General features: G+C 43.4%; 1 protein-coding gene across 5 annotated transcripts in view; it reads right to left on the bottom strand.

Annotated features, from left to right (window-relative positions):
* The window catches only part of LOC112256845 (bromodomain adjacent to zinc finger domain protein 1A), a 42,550-nt gene that overhangs the window by 8,013 nt on the left and 20,139 nt on the right, over positions 1-14,398 (bottom strand). For 4 of the 5 annotated variants that reach the window (XM_024430384.2, XM_024430387.2, XM_024430386.2 and 1 more), the window contains exons 20-22: positions 6,378-6,449; positions 498-745; positions 75-220 (exon numbers count right to left, since the gene is read on the bottom strand). In XM_024430384.2, coding sequence (XP_024286152.1) covers positions 75-220; positions 498-745; positions 6,378-6,449 — 466 coding nt within the window. The remainder of the gene's footprint in view (positions 1-74; positions 221-497; positions 746-6,377; positions 6,450-14,398) is intronic. The other variant, XM_024430388.2, reaches the window with a different exon arrangement.

Here is a 14,398-nt window from a genome sequence, read left to right as displayed (position 1 = left end):
GCGACCAACAGCCTGGACTAAATGGGGTCTGCCTACTTTCAACCCAATGAAGTACAGTAATGCTCAGAACACACCTCTTCTCCTCTTCCATCGTCTCCTCCCCAGAGTCTTCTTCCTCCAATTCCTCAGAGTTGACAGAGGACCGTTGGCGGGAGGGGAGGCGGTTGGCTCGCTGTTTGGGACGGCACTCCGGGCAGAACCAGTCCCCTTCTGGGACGGCCTGGACACAACACAGAGCAAAGAAGAGGTTTAGATTACACCGGTACAGTAGACAGCAGAGTTACAGGCGACCGGGAACTACACTCTTTCATCAGGTTACTTTTGAAGACAACAGGGTCCTCAAATGAACCTCTAAAAGGTTTCATACCAATATTATCGATCGAGTTCCAATTATTTTAGGGAGGGGGGGACAGAAGGTGCTTGCCCGCCATTAAAATTGTAGGGGAAACACAGGGTATCCATAGGCCATGTGTGAAGAAAAGCATCATCCATCCTACCTTGAGTTTCGGGCGGACACAGTGGATGTGGTGTCCTCGGTCGCAGCAGTCACACAGCAGCATGTTCTCTGCATCTCCCTTCCTGCGACAGACCTTACAGCGGGCGTTGAGCAGGGACTTGGCCCAAATGACACTGCGCTCCAGGGTGGAGAGGTGGAGGAAGACCTGGGACATGCTGGAACAACCCAGCAGAGACTCCCTCCAACGCTCCTGGACCGTCTTCACCAACCGACCACTGTCACTACCTTCTGGTCAGAGAGAGAAGAGACATACAGTCAGACATTATTACAGTAGTATTCACCACCCCGTCACTACCGTCTGGTCAGAGAGAGAGAAGAGACATACAGTCAGACATTATTACAGTATTCACCACCCAAGGATGGGCATTTAAGATGTCACAACTTTTTTCAGATATCCGGATAGTCGAAATACATGCGTTTAAAAGAAACAACCTTTCCTACTGCAATGGGGTCTTGCTCGTGCGGAGGTGCACTTGTTTCAGCACAGATGGTGGAGAGGGGAGCGAGATGAGCAGAGGCCAATGTGTCTGACACGGAAAGAGAGAGAAAGTAGCCAAACCTATTTGCGCAAGTTAGAAACTTGTTGCTAGGTTAAAGAAGCTAGCTCAAATCAAATCATCAAATCAAATCAAATTTTATTTGTCACATACACATGGTTAGCAGATGTTAATGCGAGTGTAGCGAAATGCTTGTGCTTCTAGTTCCGACAATGCAGTAATAACGAGCAAGTAATCTAACTAACAATTCCAAAAAAAAACTACTGTCTATACACAGTGTAAGGGGATAAAGAATATGTACATAAGGATATATGAATGAGTGATGGTACAGAGCAGCATAGGCAAGATACAGTAGATGATATCGAGTACAGTATATACATATGAGATAAGTATGTAAACCAAGTGGCATAGTTAAAGTGGCTAGTGATACATGTATTACATAAGGATGCAGTCGATGATATAGAGTACAGTATCAACGTATGCATATGAGATGAACAATGTAGGGTAAGTAACATTATATAAGGTAGCATTGTTTAAAGTGGCTAGTGATATATTTACATAATTTCCCATCAATTCCCATGATTAAAGTGGCTGGAGTAGAGTCAGTGTCATTGACAGTGTGTTGGCAGTAGCCACTCAATGTTAGTGGTGGCTGTTTAACAGTCTGATGGCCTTGAGATAGAAGCTGTTTTTCAGTCTCTCGGTCCCAGCTTTGATGCACCTGTACTGACCTCGCCTTCTGGATGACAGCGGGGTGAACAGGCAGTGGCTCGGGTGGTTGATGTCCTTGATGATCTTTATGGCCTTCCTGTAGCATCGGGTGGTGTAGGTGTCCTGGAGGGCAGGTAGTTTGCCCCCGGTGATGCGTTGTGCAGACCTCACTACCCTCTGGAGAGCCTTACGGTTGAGGGCGGTGCAGTTGCCATACCAGGCGGTGATACAGCCCGCCAGGATGCTCTCGATTGTGCATCTGTAGAAGTTTGTGAGTGCTTTTGGTGACAAGCCGAATTTCTTCAGCCTCCTGAGGTTGAAGAGGCGCTGCTGCGCCTTCCTCACGATGCTGTCTGTGTGAGTGGACCAATTCAGTTTGTCTGTGATGTGTATGCCGAGGAACTTAAAACTTGCTACCCTCTCCACTACTGTTCCATCGATGTGGATGGGGGTGTTCCCTCTGCTGTTTCCTGAAGTCCACAATCATCTCCTTAGTTTTGTTGACGTTGAGTGTGAGGTTATTTTCCTGACACCACACTCCGAGGGCCCTCACCTCCTCCCTGTAGGCCGTCTCGTCGTTGTTGGTAATCAAGCCTAACACTGTTGTGTCGTCCGCAAACTTGATGATTGAGTTGGAGGCGTGCATGGCCACGCAGTCGTGGGTGAACAGGGAGTACAGGAGGGGGCTCAGAACGCACCCTTGTGGGGCCCCAGTGTTGAGGATCAGCGGGGAGGAGATGTTGTTGCCTACCCTCACCACCTGGGGGCGGCCCGTCAGGAAGTCCAGTACCCAGTTGCACAGGGCGGGGTCGAGACCCAGGGTCTCGAGCTTGATGACGAGCTTGGAGGGTACTATGGTGTTGAATGCCGAGCTGTAGTCGATGAACAGCATTCTCACATAGGTATTCCTCTTGTCCAGATGGGTTAGGGCAGTGTGCAGTGTGGTTGAGATTGCATCGTCTGTGGACCTATTTGGGCGGTAAGCAAATTGGAGTGGGTCAAGGGTGTCAGGTAGGGTGGAGGTGATATGGTCCTTGACTAGTCTCTCAAAGCACTTCATGATGACGGATGTGAGTGCTACGGGGCGGTAGTCGTTTAGCTCAGTTACCTTAGCTTTCTTGGGAACAGGAACAATGGTGGCCCTCTTGAAGCATGTGGGAACAGCAGACTGGTATAGGGATTGGTTGAATATGTCCGTAAAAACACCGGCCAGCTGGTCTGCGCATGCTCTGAGGGCGCGGCTGGGGATGCCGTCTGGGCCTGCAGCCTTGCGAGGGTTAACACGTTTAAATGTCTTACTCACTTCGGCTGCAGTGAAGGAGAGACCGCATGATTCCGTTGCAGGCCGTGTCAGTGGCACTGTATTGTCCTCAAAGCGGGCAAAAAAGTTATTTAGTCTGCCTGGGAGCAAGACATCCTGGTCCGTGACTGGGCTGGGTTTCTTCCTGTAGTCCGTGATTGATTGTAGACCCTGCCACATACCTCTTGTGTCTGAGCCGTTGAATTGAGATTCTACTTTGTCTCTGTACTGGCGCTTAGCTTGTTTGATAGCCTTGCGGAGGGAATAGCTGCACTGTTTGTATTCAGTCATGTTACCAGACACCTTGCCCTGATTAAAAGCAGTGGTTCGTGCCTTCAGTTTCACACGAATGCTGCCATCAATCCACGGTTTCTGGTTAGGGAATGTTTTAATCGTTGCTATGGGAACGACATCTTCAACGCACGTTCTAATGAACTCGCACACCGTATCAGCGTATTCGTCAATGTTGTTGTCTGACGCAATACGAAACATCTCCCAGTCCACGTGATGGAAGCAGTCTTGGAGTGTGGAGTCAGCTTGGTCGGACCAGCGTTGGACAGACCTCAGCGTGGGAGCTTCTTGTTTTAGTTTCTGTCTGTAGGCAGGGATCAACAAAATGGAGTCGTGGTCAGCTTTTCCGAAAGGGGGCGGGGCAGGGCCTTATATGCGTCGCGGAAGTTAGAGTAACAATGATCCAGGGTCTTTCCACCCCTGGTTGCGCAATCAATATGCTGATAAAATTTAGGGAGTCTTGTTTTCAGATTAGCCTTGTTAAAATCCCCAGCTACAATGAATGCAGCCTCCGGATAAATCGTTTCCAGTTTGCAGAGAGTTAAATAAAGTTCGTTCAGAGCCATCGATGTGTCTGCTTGGGGGGATATATACGGCTGTGATTATAATCGAAGAGAATTCTCTTGGTAGATAATGCGGTCTACATTTGATTGTGAGGAATTCTAAATCAGGTGAACAGAAGGATTTGAGTTCCTGTATGTTTCCTTCATCACACCATGTCACGTTGGCCATAAGGCATACGCCCCCGCCCGTCTTCTTACCAGAGAGATGTTTGTTTCTGTCGGCGCGATGCGTGGAGAAACCCGCTGGCTGCACCGCTTCGGATTGCGTCTCTCCAGTGAGCCATGTTTCCGTGAAGCAGAGAACGTTACAGTCTCTGATGTCCCTCTGGAATGCTACCCTTGCTCGGATTTCATCAACCTTGTTGTCAAGAGACTGGACATTGGCAAGAAGAATGCTGGGGAGTGGTGCACGATGTGCCCGTCTCCGGAGTCTGACCAGAAGACCGCTTCGTTTCCCTCTTTTTCTGAGTCGTTTTTTTTTTGGTCGCTGCATGTGATCCACTCGGTTACACTGGTTGTAAGGCAGAACTCAGGATCCGCATCGCGAAAAACATATTCTTGGTCGTACTGATGGTGAGTTGACGCTGATCTTATATTCAGTAGTTCTTGTCGGCTGTATGTAAAGAAACCTAAGATGACCTGGGGTACTAGTGTAAGAAATAACACGTAAAAAAACAAAAAACTGCATAGTTTCCTAGGAATGCGAAGCGAGGCGGCCATCTCTGTCGGCGCCGGAAGTACACAGCTAACTACACTAGCCAGTTAAGTTAGTTAATTAATAATGCTAGCTGGATAAGGAAATTTTGCTGCACTCCTCACATCCATTCACATTAAAAAACAGCCTACCTGTTGGTTGATCATTGCAGCCTTCTTCTCATTTAGCCAACTTAATTCCGTAATTTGTATTCCTTTTTGCATCGATTAGAGATCTCCCACTTCACTTGCTACACAAGAAGCCTCTGACAGTAGTGCTGCTTTGATCGGCCGACAAGCTACACGCACGAAAAGTGTGTTGTCTACCAGTACATCTTTCTTCATTGGGGCGCACTCAAAAAAAACCTGTCAACTCGTTATATTGAAATGTCTAATGTCATGATCTATCCTTATATGTAGCACTGTCACATCAATAATTACATTTTCTTAAAAATAGGCCTCTTATTATTTTTTATTTTACTTTTTAAGTATACTCTCGCAAGTAAATCAAACACTAACGTCCATTTGGATATTCAAATATCCATGCCTATCCCTAGACCCGACCACCGTCCCTACCGTCTGAGGTTCAGAGAGAGAAGAGACAGTCTGGAAGGCCCAGAAAATCCAGCCACCCAAGTCATAGACTGTCCTCTCTGCTTCCGCATGGCTAGCGGTACATCAAGTCTGACACCAAGAGAGTCCTGAACAGCTTCTATCCCCAAGCCATAAGACTGCTAAATAACCACACTGACTGAGTTGACCCACCCATGTATTTTATTGTTACACACGACTCACACACGCCGCTGCTACTGTTTATCATATATTCTGATGCCTAGTCACCTTACCCCGATACATATCTATCGCCAACACTCCAGTATCGCTGCATATAGCGTCTTACCTTCCCATGGGTTTTTGTTCTACCTTGTTATTTTTAGTGCTACATTGGGTTTAGAGTTTGCAAGAAAGGCATTTCACTTTTCTTGTGCATGTGACATAAAAAATCTTGAAACATGTCACAGAATGCAACACTCCTCTCCATCATCTACAATATAAGCTAACAGTCTTCACCACCCCACCACGGTCACAGCACTCAAACTGTCAGATCAACAGCAATCACTCACCAATTCCCTTAAAATATATAATTAATTATTATATATTGTCATCTAATTTCAGGTTACCTTTATTGGGGTACAACCAGTCTTGAGTGAGACCATCACATTTTTATCAATGATGACTAATTATGTATACATTTCAATCAGGACTGACTAATCCAAATACTATTATGTTACTATACATGTACTAAATGTTACTGTAAATGTATGAGTTTTCATTCTTGATCCCAGTACTGAAAATAATGTGTGTGTGAACGTGGGCAAAAGTTAGAACAATGACGGTCTGTTCCTTGGTACAAATGAATTAACTATCTCCAGACTGTCTAGAATGCTTATCTACACTGACTGGCCTTGGCTCTAGGCGAGGAGGGAAGGCTTGAGAGCTATAGGGCCTTTCTACCAGTGTCAAGAAGAGACGGAACATTTAGAAAATGCTGACGTCATTTTCAGTTTATAACCTGTGGTAAAATGTGTATGAACTCAGTACTCTCTTGAATAAAGGCTGTTACTTGACTTTAAGACCGGAACTCTGTCCATTCCTATAAAATAAGGGTCTTACAAGTCCTTATGAATTGACAGAGTGTTTAATTTTAATTGGGAATTAAAACAGAGGAATTAAATTCCTTCAACAATTATGCTAGAGGAAAAAGTATAAGATTTAATTTAGCCTTTTTTTGTTCCTATCAACCTTACCTTCACTGTGTTGATCCTCATCTTTCTTCTCCTTCTTCTTTGCCTTCTGGTCCTTTTTAGAGTCTTCATCGCCTGTTGGGAGGGGGAATAAGGTGAGGCACTGTTTTGCCATGAAAGTCAAAATATATCAATTTGAACGTCAAACATAATCAAAAGCCCTAAAAGATCATACGCGTGGACTATTCGAATGACCAGTTTAGAGTGTGAAAAATACAGGTCACAGCAGACATTAAAACACAGGTAGCACTCATTCCCTGTCTGGCTGGCAGATAAGGTCTGTTGAAAGTAGTGCTGAGAGATTAACAAAAATGTCTTATTTTTCAGTTTTTAAAAACAACTGACTGACATCGATTCAATTATTTGAATTCAATCTTTTTCTGTGAGCTCAATGAGCGCATTCTCTAAAGATGAATCAGATCCAGAAGGGAGTTGTAGTTTCCAACAGGCCAATATTCTTTATTTTATGAGCTAAACTACCTACAATAACCATAAGTCATTGTGCATCTACTTGTCCGGTCTGTGTTTCTTTTATGCCTGGTATGGAAGAGGAAGAAGAATTCGTGAGGGGATAGAGAGAGCAGCTGTTGCTTTGTGAGATATCTCTCCATGAAAATACAGGATCTAAGTGACTGATAGTTGGGATTCAGTCATAAAAGTATGCCTTATTTACTTTGAAGTACTACAAAATAGTGATTCTGTCAGACAGCATAGGAAGCAGCTCTATAGAGATGACTAGTAATTAAATAAAGTCAAATAAAATAAATGCAATACACAAAAATATTTTAAAGTAATGCGAATAAATGGTTCATCAGTGATCAGCAGTAATGGGCAGTCACTACCATCACAGGACTTGTATTAATTGTTTTATTGTTACAGAATTCAACCCAAACAATGAAAGTCAGTGATTATTTAAATAAATCAAGCTGACATCAAGTAAGCATTTACTACTCAGCCCTAGTTAAAATATGCTCGGATAAAGGCCTCTGGCCATGTTCCCTCCAATTTTTTCCAGCACGGAGCAAATTTCAGGTCTGCTGAGTGCAGACTTGAACGTTGTGAAAATTCTGTCCAACTTCCAGCGTACATTTACTTTGAACACTGAGGCTGTACCCACTTTAAGTTAGTTATAACAGTGGCCAAGTTGGCTACTGTGGCTATTTGATCATAATGTAGGCCTACCAGAGTGGCCTACCATCAAAAACAATGGAGAAAATGCCTTCCATAACATTTTAACATGGAAATAGCTGTTATATCATTCAGCCTACAGTAGCAGCCAATGTGAAGTGCTCAATGTAGGCCTACATTCCATGAGACTTTTGAAAAAAACATGCAGGGCTTGACGTGAACCTGTTTATTCACATGTCCTTCAGACAAGGATGTGACAAAGTGTGGTTGTTTTGTTTGACGCAAGAAACCACTTTACAAAGTTAAAAACGCACTATTATTCCCATACCATTATTACAAAGAAGCAGACAAATGCTACCCTCTGCTGACTTAGCTTATTCAAGCCTGTCTCAAAATACAACACTGTCCCTTTAAGAATTAAAAAAATAAAATAATAACTTTACCTGACTGACTTTTCAAAGATGTATAGAAACGTACACATTTTGTGCTCTTGTAGGAAGCAATCACTCCCCTATTCCTGATAAATGATCTATAACTTGGATACTAACGCACTAAGTAGCAAAGGATATGAACACAATGGGCACACGTGGCTACATGCAGCCTCCACTTTGATCTCGAAACAAGGGCATCTACTCACGACCGCTCATACTGTAAACAGTCCAGTTCAAAGTAAATGGCACAGATCCATATGGCAATGGTCTATTTGCATATAGGCCTACTGCAGGTGTGATAGTTTATGCAACACTAGTCTATATAAAGTACAGGCTGAGTCATGTGTGTCATTGCAATAGAATCCTACTCTGATGAGTTCTGCCTACAACAAAATCTCTTGCATATTTTGTTTTATTCGATATGTTGCATTGAAAGTGGCTAATATTGCATTGATTCAATCACAATTGCCACAGTAAACGGAAACGTTGATAAGGTTAACAGGGAAAACTTCAGAAAAGGTTGGCAACCACTGTTCTGAATCAAGATCACCTTCTCAGTCAAAATGCAAGCCGAGATCTATGACTTAAAAAACGTAAGCCATGCAACATTAACCAGTTAAAAACAGTACTGTGGCAATGAGGTTTGTGCAGTAAGCTGTAGGCCCAAAACATTACCACATATTGACTTTGCTTGAAATTGCCCTGCCAATGAATGCATTGTTGTTCAGGCCATTTAAAAATATATATTTTCAAAAATTTGAGGTATGCTATATGATCACATCGGTAATATATCCATTGTTATATTACTTGTGAAGTACAGCTGAGTGAGCATACATTTGAAATAATTTGCTTTTTATTTTACTGGGTGGATGGTGCCTGGACATGGTCAGCTTTAGTGGAGGGAGAACGCAGCAGACTGAGGGTCTGCTTCTCAACATCACTCCACTATCCCTTTCCTCCACTGACCAAAAAAAGACACCATCTTCCAGCTGATGGTGAAACTCGAGTCTCACCGCATTTTTTCTGCCTCATGCACAAATTCATGTTGTTACTCCTATGAACAGACAAAGTTAAATATTGACGTTAAAAAAATACCCAAGACTATCAATACACTCCGCCAACCCTGATGTCCTAGCCGTGTCTGAATCCTGGTTAAGGAAAGCCACCAAAAATTCTGACATTTCCATCCCAAACTACAACATTTTCCAACATGATAGAACTGCCAGGGGGAGGAGTTGCAATCTACTGCAGAGATAGCCTGCAGAGTTCTGTCATACTATCCAGGTCTGTGCAATTTGAGCTTCTACTTTTACAAATCCAGCTTTCCAGAAACAAGTCTCTCACCATTGTCACTTGTTATAGACCCCCCCTCAGCCCCCAGCTGTGCCCTGGACACCATGTGAATAGATTGAAGATGTTTGGTGACCTAAACTGGGATATGCTTAACACCCCGGCCGTCCTACAATCTAAATTAGATGCCCTCAATCTCACACAAATTATCAAGGAACCTACCATGTACAACCCTAAATCCGTAAACACGGGCACCCTAATAGATATAATCCTGACCAACTTGCCCTCTAAATACACCTCTACTGTCTTCAACAAGGACCTCAGCGATCACTGCCTCATTGCCTGAGTCCATAATGGGGCCGCGGTCAAACGACCATCACTGTCATACGCTCCCTAAAACACTTCAGCGAGCAGGCCTTTCTAATCGATCTGGCCCAGGTATCCTGGAAGGACATTTACCTCATCCTGTTAGTAGAGGATGCCTGGTTGCTCTTTAAAAGTACTTTCCTCACCATTGTAAATAAGCATGCCCCATTCAAAAAATGTATATAAAACAAAGAACAGATATAGCCCTTGGTTCACCCCAGACCTGTCTGCCCTTGACCAGCACAAAAATATCCTGTGGCATTCTGCATTAGCATCGAATAGCCCCCACGATATGCAACTTTTCAGGGAAAGTTAGGAACCAATATACACAGTTACTTAGGAAAGCTTAGGCTGGCTTTTTCAAACAGAAATTTGCATCCTGTAGCACTAATTCCAAAAAGTTCTGGGACACTGTAAAGTCCATGGAGAATAAGAGCACCTCCTCCCAGCTGCCCACTGCAGGAGAGGCTAGGAAACACCATCACCACCGATAAATCTACAATAATCGAGAACTTCAATAAGCATCTCTCTACGGCTGGCCATGCTTTCCACCTGGCTACCCCTACCAACAGCTCTGTACCCCCCCGCTTCTCCTTCACCCAAATCCAGACAGAGGATGTTCTGAAAGAGCGGCAAAATCTGAATCCCTACAAATCAGCTGGGATAGAATCATCTGGACCCTCTAAAATTATCTGCCGAAATTGTTGCAACCCCTACTACTAGCCCGTTTAACCTCTCGTATCGTCTAAGATCTGACACGCTCATCCCCCTTTTCAAAGGGGAGACACTCTAGACCCAAACTGTTATAGACCTATATCCAACCTGCCTTTCTAAAATCTTCAAAAGCCAAGTTAACAATATCACCGACCATTTTGAATTCCCCTGTACCTTCTCCACTATGCAATTTGGTTTCCGAGCTGGTCATGGGTGCACCTCAGCCACGCTCAAGGTCCTAAACGATATCATAACCGCCATTGATAAGAGACAATACTGTGCAGCTGTATTCATCGACCTGGCCAAGGCTTTCGACACGGTCAATCACCGTTCTCTTATCGGCAGACTCAACAGCCTTGGTTTCTCTAATGACTGCCTTGCCTGGTTCACTAACTACTTCTCAAATAGAGTTCAGTGTGTCAAATCGGAGGGCCTGTTGTCCAGACCTCCGGCAGTCTCTATGGGGGTACCACAGGGTTCAAATCTCGGGCCGACTCTTTTCTATGTATGTGTGTGTGTGTGTATGCATGCATGTTAATGATGTCGCTCTTGCTGCTGGTGATTCTCTGATCCACCTCTACGCAGACGACACCATTCTGTATACATTCTGTATCTGGTCCTTCTTTGAACACTTAACACACCTCCAAACGAGCTTCAATGCCATACAACACTTCTTCCGTGGCCTCCTGCTTTTAAATGCATCTAAAACTAAATGCATGCTCTTCAACCGATTGCCCGCACCCGCCCGCCGAGCATCACTACTCTGGATGGTTCGGACTTAGAATATGTGGACAACTACAAATACCTAGGTGTCTGGTTAGACTGTAAACTCTCCTTCCAGACTCACATTAAGCATCTCCAATCCAAAATTAAATCTAGAATCAGCTTCCTATATCGCAACAAAGCATCCTTCACTCATGCTGCCAAACATATCCTCGTAAAACTGACCATCCTACCGATTCTTGACTTCGGCGATGTCAACTATAAAATAGCCTCCAAAACTCTACTCAACAAACTGGATGCAGTCTATCAGTGCCATCAGTTTTGTCACCAAAGCCCCATATACTACCCACCACTGCGACCTGTATGCTCTCGTTGGTTGGCCCTCGCTACATATTAGTTGCCAAACCCACTGGCTCCAGGTCATCTATAAGTCTTTGCTAGGTAAAGCCCGCCTTATCTCAGCTCACTGGTCACCATAGCAACACCCACCCGTAGCACACACTCCAGCAGGTATATTTCACTGGTCATCCCCAAAGCCAACACTCATTTGGCCGCCTTTCCTTCCAGTTCTCTACTGCCAGTGACTGGAACGAATTGAAAAAGTCTCTGAAGCTGGAGACCTATATCTCCCTCTTTAACTTTAAGAATCAGCTGTCAGAGCAGCTTTCCGATCACTGTACCTGTACACAACCCATCTGTAAATAGCACACCCAACTACCTCATCCCCCCCATATTGTTATTTATTTCTGCTCTTTTGCACCCCAGTATCTCTACTTGCACATCATCATCAGCACATCTATCACTCCAGTGTTAATGCTAAATTGTAATTACTTCACCTCTATGTCCTATTTATTGCCTTACCTCCCTTATCTTATTACATTTGCACACACGGTACATATATTTTTCTATTGTGTTATTGGCTGTACATTTGTTTATCCCATGTGTAACTCTGTGCTGTTGTCACACTGCTTTGCTTTATCTTGGCCAGGTCGCAGTTGTAAATGATAACTTATTCTCAACTGGCCTACCTGGTTAAATAAAAGGTGAAAAAAAAAAAAAAAAATTTTTTTTTAAACCTTCCTACTCATTCATTAATGCTGCAGTGCTTGTTGTAGCATTTATAACATAAACAAGAACTCACTCAAAAACAGCAGCTCTTTGCTCTATTCATTGATAGTCTCTCTAGTCATGGTTTTAAACATTTTGAAATCTCACAGTATCAACTTAGCTGGAGCTTTCTTTTATGCCTGCTACGTTACTGCAGACAAGGTCATCTAAGCCATCTAAGTGGCTAGCGGTAGGCCTCCCTGGGCCCGCCCGGAAGGCAGATTTTGTACCTTCTGACACATGAAATGGTTCAAAATGGCAAGTTGGCCTACCCGGTGCAGCTGAAGCGGGTGCACCTACCGTCAACAGCCCATGATGAATACAAAAAAGAAAATGGGAACGCAAAGGCTTTATCATTGGGATTTTTACAGAAATGTTTGGTGATGGACTAAGAATGCCTTGGAGATCACCGAGTTGGTGACCACTGCAATAGAAAGTTGAGTAAAGAAGTTAAATCTCGTGCTTCTCTCGGTGGGCTGATAATTCTGCACAGCAGTCCCCCGGGAGCTGCAGCTTAGCGGTAACATTGTCTGTAACTAGAAGCTTGGCCTAAAAAGCATTTCAAGAGATTCTCAATTACAATTTTGTAAATCCAGGAAAAGTCTCAAAATTACTACAATTAGCATTATCTAAGTGTGCACACTGTCATGACGTTGTCATGACGTTGCCCTCTGAGTACAGACAACCAGACTGCTGTGGGCAGAGTGAGGTCGTAAATTCCTAAGGAAGACCCTGCCTCATGGACACGCAGTATTAGAGAGGGTAAACTTTCACAGAGGACAAAGCAAATCCTTCCACCTCACAGAACTTGAGGTACGAACACATTTCATGTTCCAGAGAAAGTGTAAAAGATTGGTGAAGAATCCAGCTACGAACTGGTGCGTTTGTCACAACTTGGGAAGCTCATGAGAGACGGTGTGGCCACATTAGCCTAACTAGACCATATGGATATTAAGGCTTGTGGCCACATAACGCTGTTTATGTAATAGCCTCAGATATGAGGTTTACATCTAATTGTTGTTTAAGATGACTGAGTGAGGATGATACTGTTTGTACAATGGTATAATATGATTGTGGACTGTTTAATGAAGAACAAATCAAAAGGGAATTGTGTTTAACTAAATCAGAGGATCACCCCTGAGACCAGTTAGGGTCAGACATCCTGGGAAAACCCTCTTCTGCCATTCTGAATAAAACACAACTTTGAGAAATTATCACCAGACCATGTTTTTCTCCATTAGGGGAGGACTAAGGTTGAGACCAAGCTTACCTCAATTACGAGAGGGCTAAAGGTGTAGACCATTGCTGAATCTTTTTAACCATACCACGTGGTTAAACTCAGACTATCGATACCGACAGAATGAGAACAAGTTTTTGATACTAATTACTAGTCTGCAGCTAGGAATTTGGCATCATTGAATGCGAAGAACGACAACCGCCGAAACATCCATTCTGTAATGAATGTCACTTTGAACTATCCCCTCTAACCAAGACAGAGAGAGAGTGAGACGGACAATTCTACAAAATAAATACTTTTCACCAGCGATCAAGACGACACACTGAGCGTAAATATATATATTGATTGCAATTGTTCCAGAATGAGTGAGCGGTCATGTGTAAGGGATTAGCATTTTAATTGTTATAATTAACTCTGTAGGGACTTCTTAGTCGACCCCCCCCCAATGCCCCTTTGTCTAACAAGCTGTCATGCCGGTTCAGCCCACTAGGGCACATTCTATCATTTCATGTAACCATATTTACTGTTGTTTATGCATTTCTGGGAATTACTTAGTAATAAATAAATGATTTAAGACAATTGATGTATGGATGACTCATAGTGAAGACTGGATTCATGCAGATAACCAACAATTTACAACGTTTGGAATGAGACTGACGTGAGGTAAAATAAATAAAATCATTAATCAGAAGACTATTGATCAGATATGAAAATATATGAAAGGTTATATTGGGAAATTATAACTTTGTAATCTGAATACTTTCCTTGGTGGCCCAACTTCCTAGTTAATTACAGTTACATGATTATTCAGTTTAAATCGAGTAACTAATTACAGAGAATCTTCGATAAAAACAAAGTCTTCATTTTAATGATAGTGAAGACACGACAACACTGTGCATCCCAAATGGCACCCTATTCCCTATGAGCCCTAGTCAAAAGATATATACTATAAAAGATATTAGGGTGCCAATTGGGACAATTCTTTGCAGGAAGGCATTATGACGTGAGGGGGAGTTTTGCTGGCCTAC

Source organism: Oncorhynchus tshawytscha, linkage group LG08, assembly GCF_018296145.1.
Source record: "Oncorhynchus tshawytscha isolate Ot180627B linkage group LG08, Otsh_v2.0, whole genome shotgun sequence".
In the NCBI taxonomy this organism is placed as follows: domain Eukaryota; kingdom Metazoa; phylum Chordata; class Actinopteri; order Salmoniformes; family Salmonidae; genus Oncorhynchus; species Oncorhynchus tshawytscha.
Note: the sequence above shows the minus strand (reverse complement) of the source record. Positions and strands in the feature narration are given on the sequence as shown.